General features: G+C 33.6%; 1 protein-coding gene across 6 annotated transcripts; it reads left to right on the top strand.

The window, feature by feature from the left end:
* The first annotated feature begins 356 nt into the window (after positions 1-356).
* On the top strand, positions 357-9,815 carry LOC116105724 (probable LRR receptor-like serine/threonine-protein kinase At1g07650). 6 transcript variants are annotated; one of them, XM_031392135.1, is made up of 24 exons: positions 357-538; positions 619-784; positions 1,220-1,291; positions 1,380-1,448; positions 1,523-1,624; positions 2,197-2,268; positions 2,364-2,435; positions 2,545-2,616; positions 2,711-2,782; positions 2,867-2,938; positions 3,058-3,129; positions 4,243-4,314; positions 4,401-4,466; positions 4,778-4,839; positions 4,914-4,977; positions 5,100-5,152; positions 5,423-5,811; positions 5,899-6,094; positions 6,592-6,738; positions 7,550-7,668; positions 8,103-8,313; positions 8,422-8,662; positions 9,003-9,153; positions 9,224-9,815. In XM_031392135.1, exons 5-24 carry the CDS (start codon positions 1,560-1,562, stop codon positions 9,611-9,613), a joined length of 2,658 nt encoding a protein of 885 aa, XP_031247995.1. In that variant the 5' UTR covers positions 357-538; positions 619-784; positions 1,220-1,291; positions 1,380-1,448; positions 1,523-1,559; the 3' UTR covers positions 9,614-9,815. The 6 variants fall into 6 exon arrangements, with proteins under 6 accessions (XP_031247995.1, XP_031247997.1, XP_031247992.1 ...); XM_031392137.1 differs by having other exon boundaries at positions 5,100-5,158; positions 9,066-9,153; XM_031392132.1 differs by having other exon boundaries at positions 5,100-5,158.
* Positions 9,816-20,195: the final 10,380 nt, after the last annotated feature.

Below are 20,195 nucleotides of genomic sequence, written 5' to 3'. Positions count from 1 at the left end.
TGAGGTTTTCAGTTTTCTCCACCCCGTTAAGATTTAATCAAATAATAAAATTCTTTATGAAATTTCAAAAATAACAAAAATCCCTTTATCTTTAGTGAATCATCAATATACCATATAAATTTATATAATTATGAATTAAAAAATATTTACCAAATTATTTCATTACCATTTATTTTAAAACCATGAAATATAAAAAATTGTAATGAAAGCATTTGTTGTATAAGATTTGATTGGTCAATAATTGACATGAGAATCTAAAAGGTTGGTCAAAATTTTCGATGGACGCGGTTATCCGTCTTTATACAATCTATTTAAAACCACGAGGAGATATTACTCAATTTAATAACACAGTTTCAGTGTTGTATCCTATTCTATCACCCCCTTGTTCATTTTCAGCTAAAAAGACTCACAGTTAAACAAGCTCAAATGGGAGCATCTCCGAAGCTCCTTCTTCTTACATTTATTTTCATTGCAACTGCAACTGCAACTGCAGCCTTTGGATTTGCAGGCACTTCTAATAAGCTCCACACTGAAGAAGGTACGTACGAAGTAATTAAAGGCAGGTGTTGTCAATTAGTTTGTTTGCTTTAGTTATTAGTTGAATAACAAGTAGTACAGTGAGGGCATTGAAGCAAATAGGGAGGCAACTGGGGAAGAGAGATTGGAATTTTGAAGAAGATCCCTGCAGTGGCAAAGGGAATTGGATTGTAAAGGAGGCGATAGAAGGTCATGAGAGTAATCTCACGTGTCACTGCTCTTCCTCTTCTTGCCACGTTGTCAGCATGTATTCCTCTGCCTCTCTTCATGCTTTTGCTTTTGGTAGCTGAGTATCTTCACTCACATATGCTAGAAAATGAATTAGTATTATATTTTCTTCTGTCACTTGTACATTTGGCTTATTGTGAGAAGTGTGTAGATTATTTGGTCTAACCACTTATATCGGTGTGTTATTTGTGCTGTTGTGTTCCTTACTTCTTTATATCGTCTATTGTTTGTAATTTTGGGTTTTTCAAGCTTCAATTCCACACACCAAAGTATAGGATAAATTGCCACACTCTGAATTTTGCAACAAATTAAAACCTTTCCCCCACTCCAACAACATCATATTACGGGGGGTTTTTAAGACTGATTCTCCGAATTTTCTTTGTTTTTTGGAAAATTTACTAATGTCTCTTTTATATAGTAACTGGTTCTGATCTTGCATGATATGAACTTGCAGACAGTTAAAAGCTCAAAATCTCACAGGAATTATCCCACCAGACTTCTCCAAGCTTCGCTACCTTAAACTTCTGTAAGTTAATCCAATCATCGCTCTTCATTGCTTCGAACAATACAGTAGTCATTTCAGCATTCATTCATTCTCTTTGCTTGTCTTCCAGAGACGTCAGCCGCAACTGTCTCACTGGTTCTATTCCTCCACAATGGGCTGCCATGAAATTGGAGGAGCTGTAACTATCTTGCTTTATAGTTTGTTCCTCTCTGTATCATCACCTCAAGTGTCTTATGGTAAATTTAACTTCAGGTTGCATACTTTTGCTTTGTAAATTTGCGGCTCTTTCATGGGGAACCGACTCTCAGGTCCATTCCCAAAAGTTCTCACAAACATCACCACCCTCAGAAACCTGTAAGTTCATTTAAATTTAGTACAATTATAGCAGATAAAAGATTTTTTTTTTTTTAAATAAAACCCGAATCCATTTAACTCTTCTACAGGGGCCTATAATTAACTAGTTTATTTGGTTATACAGTGGAGGTTCAAGAGTATCATATTTTTACACAAGATATGATACAATTTTTGAGTGCTTAGATTAATGTATTTAAATGATTAAGATTGTGTCTTATCTATGTCATTTTCAACGAGATGTATTAATTATAAAAGTTGTATTGAATTCCAGCATTTCAAATCTCTTGACCCAATGATTACAAAATTGTGTTGAACAAGTGCTGTCCTTGAACCTGTCTAGGCTAATACAATTCGAACAAAGTGTGAATCCAGCCTTATTTAGCTCGGGTTAAACGTTCCCTCCATGATTTTTTTTTCAGTCCAAATGGTTGAGCTCAGTCTGGTTGTCAGTTTGACCATTTTTTTTATCTCTCCGGAAGGTTGAGTTCAGGCTGGTTGTCAGCTTGCAGGTGTCATTAGATGTTACAAAATCGTTATAACTTAAAATTAATTCTAAAACATCCATATTACAGGAGTATAGAAGGGAACCTCTTTTCAGGACGCATTCCACCAGAGATTGGAAAGTTGGTCAATCTACAGAAATTGTATTTTCTTTCTCCTTTCTTGTTAGTCAATTATTAGATAATGGCTCCCATTCCAATTTATTGATTATAACATTACAATTATGGTCTTTCTTTAGGATTCTATCATCAAATGCATTCACAGGAAAATTGCCATTAGAACTTGCGAAATTGAGCAACTTGAATGATTTGTAAGTGGTCAACTTAAAGATGCTCTCTGTCAACCATTGATATTGGTATTCTCTATGTTATTATTGCTGGATTGAATACTGATAAGTTTTCGTCTCTGATATTTTTTAGGAGGATAAATGACAATAACTTTTCTGGCAAGATACCAGGTTTCATTAGTAAATGGAAAAACATACAGAAATTGTAAGCTTATTTGTGTTGCATTCACAGCTTTTGGATTAAATTTAATATGAAATTTTTATCTTATTTTATTTCATTTTTGCTTTTTCTGTTACAGGCATATCCAGGGTTGCTCTCTTGAGGGGCCTATACCTTCTAGCATTTCTGCCTTGACTAGATTAAGCGATCTGTATGCAAGTCTGGGATTTCTTTTTATTTTGTTTTCATAAACAAGATGATTTAATTGAGTGATTGTTTTTTATTCATTTTTCAGGAGGATTAGTGACTTGAAAGGGGGAGGGACTGCTTTCCCACGATTGGATAACATGAAATCCTTGAAGACATTGTGAGTTAAATTTATTTGACATATGTTTTTCTTTTTTTCTTCTCTAAATTTTGTCCATTATTTATATATTCACACACGCTTAATCAGTAAATACTTGGCATCAAATTGTGAAAATGCAGGATTCTAAGGGAATGCATGATACACGGAGAGATCCCAGAATGTATTGGTAATATGATGAAATTGAAAAACATGTAAGTAGTTTAGCCAATGTTTTGGATGGCACTATTTTGAAATTCAAACTTATTGAATATTATAATTATCTTCCTATTTCTCAAGAAATGACTTTGAACATATCCATAACCATTCTCCTTTCTCAATTGGATAAATATGAAGAATGGCTTATTTATAGTTTTAGATGCCAACCATTATAAACTGGATAGATTGGCCTTCTTCATCTCTTTCAATGTCAAATTTCAATGCTAATATTATTAAAATGGTAGATGGTTTATGCATATTATCACCACAGTATTGTTCTTTTTGCTAATGCTAACAAAAATAGTCTGCACAAAATAACTGAGGAAATGGTAAACTTTGATATAATGGTTTGCAAAAGTTTTACTTAATTGTAAGTTTTTTATAATTGCATTGCACATATGTTCCTGACACATTGTTTATGGGAATATGTCAATTAATTTCATCAATTTTACTTGATTGTATTTGTTAAATACAATAGTTTGAAGATATAACTTAAAATATGGCTTTTCTAACGATTTAGTATCAGGAAAGTATACATCTTAACCTTCCAATCAAAATTAAAGATGAAGAGCAACATCCCAGTTTGATGAGTAATTGAAGTTGAACTGGCTGTCTAGATAGCATTTACATCCTATATAATGGATAGTAGTTGAGAATTTCATCTCATCAATGACTCTTTAATTATGGAGGCCAGTTCATATACTAGCTCTGTCGAAGTCGGTGCATCCAATAAAATTAAAGATCAATGTTTTTCTGCTATTAGTTAAGGTTGTAAGAGTCAACATAATAGCCACTCAAATTACATACTTTTGTCTCTTTCGAAATTGATGTGCCCATCAGACCTCTCTGGAAATCGGTGCTTGTTGCTCTGGTGGGGCATTGGACGCATGCCATACAATTGGTTTTAACTTTAAGATCAAAAATCTGCAGATAAGTAACTTATAATTTATTTCATTGAATAGAATATAAAATTCATAATGTGTTGCATATACCAAGCCCTAACAGTGATGAAGAGCAGATCAGAGCATATACTAGCTATTTTTCTTACTGTTTGGTGATATTATTTTATTTTGATTGAAACTTATGTACAGTTTGCTGTATTTATGCAGAGACCTTAGTTTTAATAACTTGATTGGTCCAATTCCTAAAACATTCAACCAATTGGCAAAAGTCGATTTCATGTGAGTGGATGCCCTTCTAATTTTTGTTTGCACTCTTAATTGACCATATGTAAGTAGAAGCTAAAATTTGAACCGTTCTTGTGTAGGTATTTGATGGGTAACATGCTTACTGGAGTTGTACCTAAATATATCTTAGAAAGCAACAAAATTGTGTATGTCTCTTTCCTTGATTTTGATTTCCATGCTTAAGTTTCCAATTGTGTTTCAAAGCTGTTGAAAACATGAAGAAATCATCTAACTATCTGCTTTCCAAACTCCTGAAATTTCAATGTTTGATATTTTGTGGTACTATTTGAGACAGATCTGATACTTATTTATGAGCTTAAATGATTTCATGCCACTTAAAGAAACATTTACAACTAGTAGCATATTACACAATGTTGTCTTGTTATCTTTTTCTGCATTTGTTCTAGAATAATGGAAAGGATAATTGCTGATGATATCCTTCTATTTTGATCTTCAGGGATGTATCTTATAACAATTTCACTTGGGAAAGCTCAGGTCCAATTGAATGTCCTCGAAGGAGTGTGTGAGCATAATTTAAAATATTTTTTTTTTTTTTTTTTTTTTTCAATTCTACATTCTTTTATGTAAAGCAGCGAAGCATTTAATTCATTTTCCCAGGAACTTAGTGGAGAGCTACTCCTCGTCAGCCGATAAAGTGTAAGAATCTTGTGCTCTTACAATATATAGTTAGATATTTTGGTGGTTTTCGTGTACAGCTTTGACTTGATGTGTTTGTCTCTAAAATATAAACTTCATAATTGTTATTTTTTGTGTTACAGAAGTAGAGTTCATTCGTGCCTAAAACACAACTTTCCATGTTCTGCATCTAGTGATCAGTGTAAGTCTTTTTGGATTTAAAAAGTCTGTTTATTTTCCTGGACTAGAACTTTACATTGTCCGACTTATTGCTTGTAGTTGTTAAAATAGTTCCTAGGAAAGAAAATTGAAATCTCATCAACGTATTGGGAAAAGTAAATTTGAACTTGAGAAATTGATGATCATAACTAAAAGTTAGCAAGCATGCAGAAATTACTGTATGCTATTGATACATCTTTTATAAAATTTGTTCATAAGTCCTCATCTGAATTGTCAATACTTACAGATCGCTACTCCATGCACATAAACTGTGGTGGTAAGGAATTAAATATTGGTAACACCAAGTATGAAGCTGACATTGAAGCGAAAGGAGCTTCTATGTTTTACACAGGCCCAGGCCAGTACTGGGCATTTAGCAGTACTGGAAACTTCATGGACAATGATGTTGTTTCAGATGTTTATATTCAAACCAATACATCCGCTCTTTCTAATGTATCTGCTGATAGTTCGGAACTGTATAGAACAGCACGTGTTTCTCCTCTCTCTCTGACTTACTATGGACTCTGCCTCGGAAATGGGAATTACACTGTCAAACTTCACTTTGCTGAGATTATTTTCACAAATTACAGCTCTTTGAATAGCTTGGGAAGGCGTATATTTGATGTGTACATCCAGGTTAGTCTACTTTCATGTATACAACAGCCTTTTTTTAGTTTACTAGATATATATGGATATTGATCTCTTATTATTTGTTTGAAATAGGGGAAGTTGGTCCTGAAACATTTTAGCATTCAAAATGAGGCTGGTGGTACTGGTATTCCCATTGTAAAGAATTTTACAGCCCCAGTGACAAGTAACACATTAAAGATTCAGTTTTACTGGGCTGGAAGAGGGACAACCGGCATACCAGTCAGAGGATTTTATGGCCCTATAATATCAGCTATCTCAGTAGATCCAAGTAAGCTATTGTAACTTGTTCAAAGTTAATAGCATTCAAGTCATCATATGGTAGTTTTTTGCTATTGAGGTTACATCTGATCCTCACACCTAACCATTCTCCCTCAATACTTATTTTTATCTGTTCGATCTTAATATTATATTGTATAATGGATTTGATCCCTTATAACTCACCTAGTTACTGTGGTTCAATAAGTTGAGTAGCTACACAGGATCTCCTTGTCATTCTTTTTGGCTGTTGCCGGTTTACTCAGTATGTACACTAAATTAAATATGCTGACTTGCAAGCTAAGTGGAATTTTGTAACATTCATTTACCATTGAGCAAAGACTATTGGGGTTGAACTACGACTACCTTATGCTCAGTATCCAACGAACTTGTAATGGAAAAATGGAATTTTAGCTTAAGTTATTACTCCATCAATTGCGTGACTATCATTACTTTAGTTAGTTCACTTGCCTCTTTCAATTCATTGTTGCAAATCCTCTTCTTGCGCAGACTTTAAGCCTCCTGTGCTTAAGGGCAAAAAACATCGTGTCATGGTAGTGGCTGGGACTTTGGCTTCATCACTATTACTTGTCCTGTTGCTATTACTTATCCTGCGGAGGAAAGGGTGGCTGGGAGGCAATGTCTCTGCGGATAAAGGTATGATATATTCCATTGACCTCTCGTATAGTTTATAATCTTCAAAAATAAAATTGTATTTAAATTCTATATCAAATGGGTCCTGTTGCTTGAGAATTGTCAATAAAAATTTGATCTCTTATCATTTTATCTTCAGGAAACCAGAACAAGAGGTATTTAATTTTGGGTTCATCAAAGGTTTAAGCCTCATGCTGCTAGCTGCCTAGGCTAGCTGTCCAGAGTTGAGTAGTAAAATCCTTAGACAGTGCACATCACCATCATTTAGTGCTTGATCTTGTTCATTTAGTACGCCGCACTAGCTTTTAGCCTAGGTTTCTTCCTTAGGAACTTGACTTTTAGTTAGGACGCGGGGTCAACCAGCCAAGGAAATGCCTCCTGCAAAGAAGAATTCGCGGAGATTTTACAGAATGCAGTCATCCTACCTGCTGATATAATTTTTATTTTTTATCTAGAATCCACTCTCCCGCCCTCATCAGTGGTAGCCCAATAGTGACCCTATTTGTATGCACAGTCCAAGTAAAATATCCAGACCATTTGCCAATCTCTAGCACATTTATCTTAGCTACCCTAACAATAGGTTTCGTTTCATAGTTCACCTTAATAGCAGCTGCATATCGGACCGTCTTTTTAACAATATGATTCACACGGCAGACACATTCCTAGTAAAATCTTGACTGGATATTTTTACTTCATCGTTGCAGGCTGCAACATTCTGAAATCATACTACTTTATACTCAGCAGTGAAAGATTATAAGATGGAAATTTAAATGTCTCACTATCTCTATTGACATTAATACTGCACTCTATGCAGAGCTGAGAAGTCTAGATCTGCAAACAGGAATATACACTCTAAGACAGATTAAGGTTGCCACAAAGAATTTTGATGCAGCTAATAAAGTTGGGGAAGGTGGTTTTGGTTCAGTTTACAAGGTAAATTTATGTCCTACCCATTTAAATTTTTATCGTTTATCTGCATATTCCTTAAGTTGCCACTGGAAGTAGAAAAAACTAAAGTTTGATGGGTTCTTCTTAATATAGAAGAGAAGACCATGTGAACTAGAACAAATGACAATAATGATAGCTGAGTTAGTTTTTTAACTCATTTTTTATCTTTCTTCTTTCAATCCAAAAATTATTGCATATGCTAGATTGAGAAAATTTTCATGAGCAAATCAAAATTTTCAAGCAATTCAAAACCTAATGTTGAACATGTAACATAAGAGAAACTCCAATAAAGGAGGACACAAGAATTTGCTACTTTAAGTGACAAATCTACTCAAAGGTGTATATTTAATGTGCATTGTTGAGTAAGGTTTACTAATTTGTTATTTTAGTCTAAAATCAAGGCATTCCTTGGAATGCAGGGTGTACTATCAGATGGAACTGTAATTGCAGTAAAACAGCTCTCATCGAAATCTAAGCAAGGAAATCGTGAATTTATAAATGAAATTGGCATGATATCTGCTTTGCAACATCCAAATCTTGTAAAGTTGTATGGGTGTTGTGTTGAAGCAAATCAGTTGTTACTTGTCTATGAGTACATGGAAAATAATTGTGTTTCCCGCGCTCTTTTTGGTAAGCTTGGTACTTCTAATTGTCTATGCCACTTTATTCAGGACAATTTCGTCCACGGACTCACCAGTTGCTACAAAATTGATTGGCATTTTTCTTAACACCATGCAGGGAGAGATGCAGCAAACAGATTAAAACTAGATTGGCCTACAAGGAGAAAAATTTGCTTAGGCATAGCTAGAGGTTTAGTCTACCTCCATGAAGAGTCGAGAATAAAAATTGTGCATAGGGATATCAAGACAAGCAACGTCTTGCTTGATAAGGATCTCAATGCTAAAATTTCTGATTTTGGCTTGGCTAAGCTTTACGAAGATGACAGTTCTCACATCAGCACAAGGGTTGCTGGAACTATGTAAGTTCTTTTTATTTGAAAGACTTATATTTTTGGTAAGTTATATATATGTAATGGGCGATTAAAGAGATGAAAATTATACCCTGTGACCATGTTCTTATATTCTGCAGCGAACTGTGAAATGATCTGAATTCACCAAATTGCTAGACCTAAAATTAATTGTTGATGCACTTTAACAAATGTGGTATAAAAGATCATTCATTAGTATCCTAAGCCCTTGTTTTTCTATCAGAATTTGTTACCTGTTTCTTTCTTTCCTAGGTGACATGAAATTGACGTCAAAAAAAGATATCGAGCTTCATAATTTATGCTTAAAAATTGCTTACGTTTTAATTTGTAGTGGTTATATGGCTCCTGAGTATGCGATGCGTGGCTACTTAACAAACAAGGCTGATGTTTATAGTTTTGGAGTGGTTGCATTGGAAATCATTAGTGGAAAGACCAACACAAACTACAGGCCAAATGAGGATTTTGTTTACCTTCTTGACTGGGTAAGAATTTGGTTGCTTATTTCCATGTCCGGTTCCTTTCTGAGTTTCTACATTGACTGGTTTATTTCAGGCGTTTGTTCTCCAAGAAAGAGGAAATCTATTAGAGCTGGTTGATCCTAATTTGGGATCAGAATATTCATCGGAGGAAGCAATGGCGATGCTTAATGTGGCTCTCTTGTGCACGAATGCATCCCCGACGCTGAGGCCAATGATTTCTCAAGTCGTGAGCATGCTGGAAGGTCGAACTGAGGTTCAAGACCTGCTTTCAGATGCTGGGTTTTTAGCCACTAATTCAAAATTTAAGGCCATAAGAAATCACTTCTGGCAACATCCAAGCCAAACGCAAAGCTTGTCAACTGGTGGTCCTAGTACTGAATGTACTGATTACTCAAATATAGAAATAAAAATGAGTGACCTTCCTTTGAGAAGTAGTCCAGTTTCAGTTTCAGTTTCAGTATGATGTTATGCCATGGGGAAAAGTCTCTGTGTATATAATATAAATAATTTAATTTCAATGTATTATTAATAAAGTAATTTGAAATGTCTGATACGTGTCACAATGGATGAGGTTAGTTTTAGTTCTGTATGTATGATTTATTAATAGTTGTATTATAAATCAGGGTGATGTTTACTTTGTGGATTGGATGGGACTGGGAATGAAATAAAAATTACATTGTTTATTTGTAGTAAGGAATGTTGATAGAATGAAATAAAATTGTGATTTTGGTTGAAAATATCCTCAAGTTTAAATAATTTTATATGTATGTTTTATCACACAATAGGAATCCATTAAAAAATAAATAGACAAAAATCACCACATAATTTAAAATTTTTATTAAAATATTTGAACTAAAATTAATTTATTAAATTTAATACTTATAAAATTATTCTTTTTATTTTAAATAAAAAATTAAAAAGTTTCAAAACTAGTTAACCGTTGGTCGTCACATGCCAATGATAATGTGGAATGGCTGCCACATGTGACATCACTCCAGAAGTCATCGATGGTCGGAATCCATCCAAATCGGCAAATCGTTGTTGCTGGTAGTGTGATTCTACCAACATCGTAGCAATGGTGATAGTAGGGGCAAAATAGTAAATTAATTTTTAAAAATATTTAATAAAATAATTAAAATTTATTATGGAACTTATAATATTTTCGATTCAATTAAATAGATATTATTGTTTTTGAGTTTATCCCATACCAATATGTTATTGGTTTCACACAAGGGATACTATCAACCTTTTAAAAATTTTTAATAAGAGGAAATAAGTTAATAAATCTTTCAATAAAGGACAATAAACAATTAATTAGAGTTAAATTTAACTTTATATTAAGGCAAAATAATAGTTATATAACAATGCCAATTATGACTCTTGGATGTATTACTTAAGAATCATGAGTTTGATCCACCTAGGCTACTAATAGAGATGATCACTCGAGGATTTACTCGACTGTCAACTCAGGGTCTGAGAGGATTAGTTGAGGTGCGCGTAAGCTGGCCCGGACACTTCTGATCACCAAAAATAATAATAATAATGATAATTGTATAAATTTAAATTATTTCTTTTAAAAAAATAAAAATACTAACAAAGTTATAAAGTACAAAAAAAAAAATAATAATAATAATAATAATAATACATAAAAATTTTGAAAAAAAATTAAATTTTTTTTTTTCAAATAGTTTTAGTTTTTTTCATTAAACTTTTAATCTTTTAATTTTCTTTACAAAAGTTATTTTTTTGGTTCTTTTTAGTTTTTTAACATTATTAATTTAAGAACTAAACTTACTTTAAAAAAAAAAAAAAATGTCAAGGTATCTAAGTCTTTATCATTTTCCTTGGAAGGTGGAAGCTAAAGGCAAATCACCACTAGATGTCCCTTAATTGAATAATTTATAACTTTTTTTCCTCCCAATACTAGAGTTTGAAAAGTTTGTATTATAATTGATAATATCCCTTCACACAACCATTCTTTATCCAAAATGTATCTACTTAATTAAAGGGACAGAATGTTTATAAATGAACGTGTTATAAGAAGTTTTAGAGACATTGAATGCTATAGCTCAACATTGACATCATTTTATTCAAACGATATAAATTTCACTATCCGGGAACATTCTTTTCACATCTATCGCACAATTACAAATAAAGGTAAAATATAGGAAACTCTTGTGTATTTCATTCTTGAAAACATTCGAAATTTTGTCCATACTTGCATGACCTAAGCAGCTACTTTCATATAATGCCAAATAGCACAGTTCATCACAAACAAATGCTTTTCATCACTCATGTTTTCTAAGTTGTAAAATGTAGGCTCAAGTCTAACTTTATAACCCTAATCACATAATTGACTAATGATAAGCAAGTTATGTTAAAGACCCTAAACCAAAAAACACATATTTTGAAATAGGGATGTAAAGTTTGACCCCCTAATGAGTTGGATTTGGATAGTAATTTTGGGGTGGGTAGGATTTGGGTTTGAATACCTTGACCCAAATTAGGGTATTTTGGGGCAGGCATGGGCATGCTAACTTTGACCTTGATCCATCCCATTCGCCCAAACATATATTACCATGAATAAATAATTATATATAATCATTAACATTAAAATTGTAAGAATTATTTATAAAAGGTTATATTATTTACTTTTTTTTTTTTCTTTTCAAACAAAAGAAAACCTTAGCCACCACAACCTTATTCCTCCATTGACTTACTTCAAATTGATTTCTATAATTACTAACATCATATATTTTATTTATTCAACTTTAAAATTGTATGGAACATTGACTTTATATTAAATCTTTCTTTTATATTATTAGATTAAAAGTTTAGGTTATGAATTGTGATTTTACATTATTTGTAATCAGTTTTTCTATACAATTGAAATCATATTATTTTAAATGCAGCATGATGAATCAACAAGAAAAAGATTATCAACCTCATGTAGACATCAACAAATTTGAATGATGAGACTGAAAATGGAAAAAGAAAGTTTTTTTCCTCTGTGGTGTGGAATCATTATAAACATTAAAAAAAAAAAAAAAAAAAAATTAAGGGGGATAATATGGCAATAAGCAATTATTGCAACAAGAAGTTATCAAACAAAAAGTAGGATTGAGACAACGGCATTTGAGTAATCACCTTGACAAATTTTGTGCGGAAATAAAAATCCAGCCCGAGCCTGGGAAAAGCAGAGGAATTCTAGCTCGGATGCTTCACTAAACAAACCAAACAAAATTCTCACCCAAGATGAGTGTCAGCTTACAGCTAGGTGTCGACAAACCTCAACGCTTGTTGCAACACCTGATGAGTCTATTAAGTTGCATGGGCACCACGTGTAGTGCATACAACTGCTTTATTTAACCAGTGACTACTCTCCAAAAAACTCTAGTTAATTACAACTGTAACTAGGATTAAATGTAATAATGCCCTGGCGACCTCGATCGCCGAAAACCTGTTAGGGTCGACAGTAATCATTTCGTTGACGCATCCCTACTCACAACTGCCATTGGAACCCCCTATAAATACTAAGATTAAAATCCTCAGGACAGTGTTGGGGGGGGGGGGGGCGCGGGGGGGTAGGAGAATAAAGGAAATAGAAAGAGAGCACTTTTTTGTATATGTTTTAATCATATTCTCTGTAACCACAAATCTTGATAAAAAGAAACGATGGACGGTAGGGTCCATTTCTTGTTTAGCCGAACCATTCTAAAAAGCTCGCCTTTCATTCTAGCCTTGTCCCAACCATATGCACTCGCCTTTGCTGATTCTTAGGAATCACGTGCCCATCTTGCTCGGTTCCTTCCATGGTCAATCGAGCATCTCTAATTGACGAGTGTTCACGTCTCGACGTTTTAGTTTGAACGAGAATTCACATCAATATTTTGGCTTTAGAATTAGGTTAGGGCTTGAAAACTTCGATTTAAGCCCATTCCAATTCAAGGTGTACCACCGGATCAGCCACTGCATCCCGTTAAAAACGGCGCAACGGACAAGAACCAATCGGAGTCAAACTAGCGCCAACCATTCGAGCTTTCTTGGTGGAAGAGCGTTAGATTATGCAAAAGGTTTTGAAGATCTAGAAAGCAAAGGAAAAACAAGCTTTAAGGAGCTAGAAAGTGGGAGGGTCAAAGCAAAACATTTTCGATTTTAAGAAATGAATGAGAAAATTTCTTTGTATTAAATTCCCTATTTTTATTGGGTTTGAATTGACAAAATTTCTTAAATATATATACATTGTAATTTTACAATCTAGATTCTTATTTAAGCAAATCAATAATGTTAATACTTAGTTTTATTGGGTTTAAATTGACAAAATTTGTTAAATATAAATGCCAGTTTAGGGTTACGAAAACTAGGGACAAAATGGTAATTTTAAAGGCTTCAAATTTTTAAAGTAATTACATTGATTTAAAACAATATTTTAATTAAAAACTAAAGGAACAAATTGGTAATTTATATCCTCATATATAATTGAGGGTATACAGTAATTTCATATTTAAAAAGTGGGTATATAGGTAATGGACTCTAATGACATAACATAAAATAATAATAAAATTATTAAGTTAAATAGTAAAGGGTATTTTTGTCTTTTCAATGAATATACACTGTAGTTAATGGAATTACTAATGGAATTGGCCTGTTGGTGGGAAAGTATCGTTTTGAAACTTTTCGGGTGGGAAAGTGTCTTTAGGCCAAACATTGGGTGGGGAAATGTTCTTTACTCCAAAGAGAAATGTAACGCCCCACTTGAGGTACGTACTTAAGATTTGATATATGGCTTAAATGTTTATTGAGTCAGCTTTAATTGAGTTTGTATGTTGAGTTGGTTGAGTGTGTGTCTTGAAATTGATTGAGATTTGAGGAATTTTAGCATTTCAGTCTTCGCCGCGGTGACGTTGGCTTTGAGTAAGGCGGTGTCGACTCTGTAATTCTTCGTCAGGGCGACGAAAGTTTCTTCGCCGCGGCGAAAGGCCAGTTGAAAAGTTTAATGAGATTTCTAGATATTTCTCCATAGGGGTAAAATGACCATTCTACCCCTAATTAGCAGGAAAAGTGGGGAGTGAAATGTAAGGAAATTACGTGGAGAATAGGTTAGTATGGGGGTGTGAGTGTAATGAATCAAAGGATATAGATGGAATTTTCAAGGAAGACCAAGGGCAAAGTTGGAAAGTGATGATTTTCTTATGAGCTAAAAAGGGTTAAGTGTAATAAACCCTCATTTCATCCATTTCCACCGCCATTCTCATTCTCTACTTCCTTTCAATTTTGCTTTCAATTGTTCCAAGATTTCTAAGGGGTTTAATAGAGCTTTTAAGTAATTTTGGGTAGAGATTTCATCTAAAGCATCCTAAGGTAAGGATTCTTGCTTTAGATGTAAGTTTGCTTATAGTTATATTGAAGTCTTATATGGTTGTTATTGTTGTTGTTGTTGTGTTGAGTTGTAGAGAGAAGACAAGACAACAAGGGAAAGGAAAAGTGCTAGAGGAGTCAATTTTTCACAAGGTAAGTAAATCCAACCAAGTTGAGACTTAAATGAGTTTTTGAGTAGAGATTTAGTAGAGACATATGCATGTATAAGTAGGTATTATGCTTTTGAGAGATTGAGTTGAGATGAGATTCTATTTGGTGGTTGTTGGATGCACTTCATGTATGAGAAATGTTTGAATGTGTATTGAGAAGTGGAAATTGAGTTGAAGTTTGAGAGATGTTGTGTAAACCTATTTAGAAGTATTTTCTTTGACAGGGTTTATGGTTATTTGAGGGAGTTTTCTCCCAATTTGGATGGCTAGAGAATGAAATAGAGTAGTAATTATAGTAGAGTTTTGTATGCACATGAATTGTTTGATGAAATGCCTAAGAGAAATATGAGTATGAGTTGTGAACCTTAATTCTTGCAACATTGCATATTGGCATTTCCTAATTGCATTACTGAGCATTAACCACCCATGTGCATTAGTTGTGCATTGAGTAATAGCTTGAGATAGAGTAGAGACTTTTGAGTATAAGTTACTCTATGAGTAGTAGTTTGAGAAAGAGAAAGGGAACTTGAGCACTAAAGAATAAAAGAGAGAAAAGTGCTAAAAAGAGAATAAAGTAGGTTGTGCGATGGGGAACCCGTGAGTAATGGGTAGAGTATTCCCGCATGTACGCCGCATTGAGAGAGCGGCATGAGTATGAGAGAGAGAAGTGGTGTAGCCCGTGAGAGTGCATGCGGATGAGGGCTATACCCGAGAGTAGCCGAGAGATAGACTATACACTCACATGGCCAAGGGTTTCGAATCCATGCATAATCGAGTCCGATCGGCTAGAATGAGTAGAAGTCACGGAGAGCAGGAGCGAGTCCTGGCCGTGCCTCCGGTAAGATGAGGCCGTGACTTACAAAAGAGAGTTATAGTAAAGAGTTATTAGAAAGAGAAAATAGAGAGTAAATGAGAATTGTAAGGAAAGAATTAGAGATAGAGTTGCGGGGATAGATGAGTAGAGGATTTACTTACTGAGCCTTAGTTGTGGTCACCCCGTTGTTTCCTATGTTTTTGCCGGATCTAGGTGAGGATACAGTCGGATGGGCGTCGGCAAGCGAAGAGAAATGGCTACACTGTCCACCCTGTTTTGATGTTTTTGTACATGATACAACTTTTGTATAAAGAGTGTATATGTTTAATAAAAGAAAAATATGGGCCCAACTCTTATGTTTCCTTACATGTATTTTTACTATGTATATTTTAAAAGAATATGATTAGAATGGAGTTGTTACAAGAAATAAAGCCTAGTTACACCACTTTCATTCTAGACTTCTCACCATTCTAAACTTACAATTAAGGGGGTGTTTGGTGTTGTGACTATTTGTACGCTAGCAAGTGCACTAGTCAACAAGTAATAAAAATGGTAAGTGAAGTATTGTATCCCACAAGGACTAAATTTAAACAAACAAATATAATGACTAATCTCAATTGTTATTTGAGATAACGAAACTGGTGATATGAAATTGTAATTAAAAACAAAAATTGCTAAAAATAAAAACAACTAATTAACTCAAACAAAGATCACTTATTCAATGACAATGTTAAGGGTTCGATTCTATAGGGTTTCATTCAATAAACGCGGAATAAATATAATTTTTTTATTCAATTAACCCAATTCGAAGATCAAGATTGATATAATGCAACTTAGAACCCTAATTAATACATACAAGGTTGAATATAATACCTTCGTTGCTAGCTTCTTCAATTGGATTTGGATTCGGACTTCGCAAAACGATTCAAGTGCAGAATCGAGCAAAACAATATCCGCACAAAAGTAGGACAAGATCACAAACGAATCAACTGCTAGATTAATTCGTTTGCCCTAAGAGAGATCATGAAAATTGAGAGAGAGAAATTTCTCTCTCAAAAGAGTTGGGCAATATATTCCATATTAATATTAATGTTCTATATTAATATTAATATAATTAAAATTTTGCTAAATTAACTTCAATATAAATATTGAATGTTGGCAATGACCCTAACGAATTTAATTGCACTACAAAATTACCAAAACACCCATTACATCCAAAGGACGAAATTACCCTTCATTTCATTTCTCTTCTTAAACTGCTTTTAACGAGTGTGACCTCTAGGCTCTTTATTATATTGGCAGTGACCAGTTCATAATTAAACATCAACTAATTAGTGTTCCATACGCTAATCAAGATTGGCCTCTAGCAAGGCATCATGATTACCAACAAATAAAGATTCAATGAAGTTGCTACCTTTCAACAGTATGGTTACCGTGCAATTAAAATCCTTTCATCATCATTTACTCATCAAGGTTTGAAGTACAAAAGTAGTGTCAACTTCAATCAATTTGCCTTGATACATTTGTATTTGGTTATTGCATTAACGACAAAATAAAATTGAATTTGAGTACCCACTCAATTCTGCTATGGCCACATATTTGCGATTGTAGTTATCAACCTAATAACTCAGCAAGATAATTTCTCCTATACCCAGGAGTGATGAGTCCTTTGTCGATCCACCATAGCTATAGTGTACTTTTCGATGTAACCAACCACTACCGTACTGATAACCCTAACATGGACTACGTTAGGCTAATATCAAATTACACCAATAATTACACACGACACTCTAGTGATATCAAGTCCAAGGATCAGATGCTCTACCATCCATTAGAGGATTTATTCCATAGACACTGGAGTTACTATCTATATGGAATCCTTTGGTGGGTCAGTCCAATGAACTTGTCATTAACAAGCTCCCATGCATTGCACCAGGTTGTCACCAAATAACCTTGACATGAGAGAACTATCACTACCTTTTGATATGGTCATTCAACGCTATGATAGCCTTATCATATAATCTGTATCCTTAATCAAATTAATATTGGGGCTACAGAGTGTTCTAGAATGACCACCATATATATATATACACACACACACACACATATAATTTATGCCTTTATGGATATTCAATATAATATTACAAGAGTGTAATATTATTGGCTCTAGTGCTCTAGTGCACCTATCCTAACAGATTCTACCTAAACAGATGTTGACAACTAGGTCACATAAAAATCAAATTCAGAAACTGTTTTATCTAAAGATAGCTAAATCCCTCAATTTAACCTAATTCTGAAATTCATTAACGGTTAAGTTCTGCTCCCGCTTAAAACCTAAACTAGTCACATAAATCTCATAAGACTCTCCTGAGTATCCTATTCAATTTATGATCTATGCTATTGTAAAGAACTTATTAGACTTCACCTCCCAGTTCATTATCACATCAACAAATCAATTGAATCACAATGAGACCCTAATCAATAGATTACTAATCAAACTTCACTACCCAGTTCATCATTCAATAAGAATCCTAATTAATTAAAGACACATATCCAAAAGCATTCAATAAATAACACAGAATCTTATAGAACAATAAAATTTCTGAATACTTTAATAACATTGAAAATCAAGTCAACATGGTTCGGTAGAATCTACCCCTTAACAATAAAAACTACTCCATTTTCAAAGTAAACACAATCCCAATCAGTTTTGAAATCATCATTACAACAATTTTGAACTGAAAGTAAAAAGAAGACAAAGTAATGGAAAATTCAAATTGGACTCTTGAAAAATTCGTCTCCTGAAGGGTAGATCTCATGAAGAATTCCATGCCAACTTCTCTCGAATGAATGGTGCCTAAAAACCCTCTCCTTTGATCTCCTCTTTCCCTTAATGTGTTTTCAAAAACCCTCGCATCCCCAAAATTTCTAAGGACCTATATTTTTGGTATTAAAGTCATGAGGGTATTATGGTAAAGAGTCACATTTCAATTAAAAACACATGATAACAAATCAGTTTGTCTTCCATGCACTGACGTAACGTTCGGCTCAAATTTTTAACCATTTTCCAAGTTGAACTGGACCAAAACCACATGAAAGTTGTAGCCTTGTCACTCATCTTTCAAAAGCCACTAGAATCAGGTTAATTGGAGTTGTGTGGCTCAAGTTATGCTGATTTTACTCAAAGATGACATTTCACCCTACAAAGAACAAAACTTCCGATTACATGCATTTCACAACCAAAACAAAGGGAAATTAATATAAATCCTAATGAAACTTAGATTTTGCTCATCCTCGAGCAAAAGAAGAAATGCAAAAGAATTTTTAGTCAACACATTCATACTTAAGTCTGTAAGGCTGAAAATATGATAAAATCTAGAGGATGCTCCAGGGATCAATCAAGTCTAAGTCAACATTTAAAGCTAATAAAATCTCTTCCTGAAATATCAATGTGTGTGTGTGATTAGCCAATAAAAAATCTCATGCATGTCTCCCAGATTAATCTATGCACTCTAAAGAGCAAAACAACGATCTCTAGAAAAGAATAGAGCTTCATATGCTTGATTTTCAAACCATCTCTCCACTAATGTAGACAAACACAAAAACTCAAATTAGATGTAACATAAGGCTAAGGTATTGGCTATCCAGGAAAGGAAAAGAATTTATCAAAAACAAAAGAATCAAATATTTTTCACAATAAGATTTTTCATTCTCTTTTCTTCTTTTTTTGTTTTTTTCACAATTCTTTCTCTTCTTTTTCTTTTCACCTACCACCTTTGAATTTTCTTTTTCTTTCAAATCCCAAATACAACAATTTTCCTTTTTTTTTTTTATTTTTTTTATTTATTTTTTTTTTTTTTATAGAACAATTTAACAATAGACATGAAAAAGATTCTCTTGGAAGGTATTTACTTGTTTTATGGGTTGTATGGGTTATGTCAAGTGGCTAACAAAGAAAATTCTCATTCGACCTTAATGTCAAATTTTCAGTTATTCATAGGCTCAACGGGGTGTCTAGGGAAAAGATTATTTTGGGTAGGCTTGAAAGGCTCAATCGATCCAAGAAATGCCTAAATCATTTCTAAGCGTTTGTTCTGTCTGGGATTTTGCCTCAAGAGATTAACAAACAGGTTCTAGAGCTCCTAGATGTGAAACCTTATCATGCCAAATAATGCACATAAACTTTCTCTAAGTCACAAAGCAATTGACTAAGTCATGGCTACGTGCTCAAAATGGTATTGAGATTCAAGAAAAAGAAAGAATTAACAGAAGATTAAATCATTTAACTAAATCATCAACCTTCCCTTCCTCCAAACCCATCTTATTTCAATTATAACAGAAGATTGCATGAATGCATGAAACTAACATATTTGAGCTCAAGAATTTCAAATTTTTCAGAGAGCATTTTTTTTTTTTTTTTAATATAGAAACCATAAGAAATCCACCCCCAAACTTAGAATGAACAGTGTCCTCAATTTTCTAAAGGAAAAGAGCAAAATACAGGGTACAAAGACACTCCCCTGATTTCTAGAAGATGTGACCAAGTTTCCCAAAATGTCACCCCTAAACTTGGATTCGAACTTGGAAAGAGAAAGGAAAAAAAAAAAAATAACAAACGAAAGAAAAATAGAATAAAATGAAAAATACATAAAAAAATTCAAAAATAAAATAAAGTAAACCACTTGGGTTGCCTCCCAAGAAGC

The sequence above is a fragment of the Pistacia vera genome, unplaced genomic scaffold, assembly GCF_008641045.1.
Source record: "Pistacia vera cultivar Batoury unplaced genomic scaffold, PisVer_v2 Contig503, whole genome shotgun sequence".
Classification (NCBI taxonomy): Eukaryota; Viridiplantae; Streptophyta; class Magnoliopsida; order Sapindales; family Anacardiaceae; genus Pistacia; species Pistacia vera.
The sequence above is the reverse complement of the archived record's forward strand: the minus strand, read 5'-3'. Positions and strand labels throughout refer to the sequence as shown.

Bases quoted from the DNA above. Each gene is read 5' to 3' on its own strand.
- LOC116105724 (XM_031392133.1), top strand. From the start codon at position 1,560: ATGGGGAACCGACTCTCAGGTCCATTCCCAAAAGTTCTCACAAACATC. The intron at 6,739-7,549 runs GTATGATATATT...CACTCTATGCAG, and splicing joins CAATGTCTCTGCGGATAAAG to AGCTGAGAAGTCTAGATCTG. The intron at 9,154-9,223 runs GTAAGAATTTGG...GGTTTATTTCAG, and splicing joins TTGTTTACCTTCTTGACTGG to GCGTTTGTTCTCCAAGAAAG.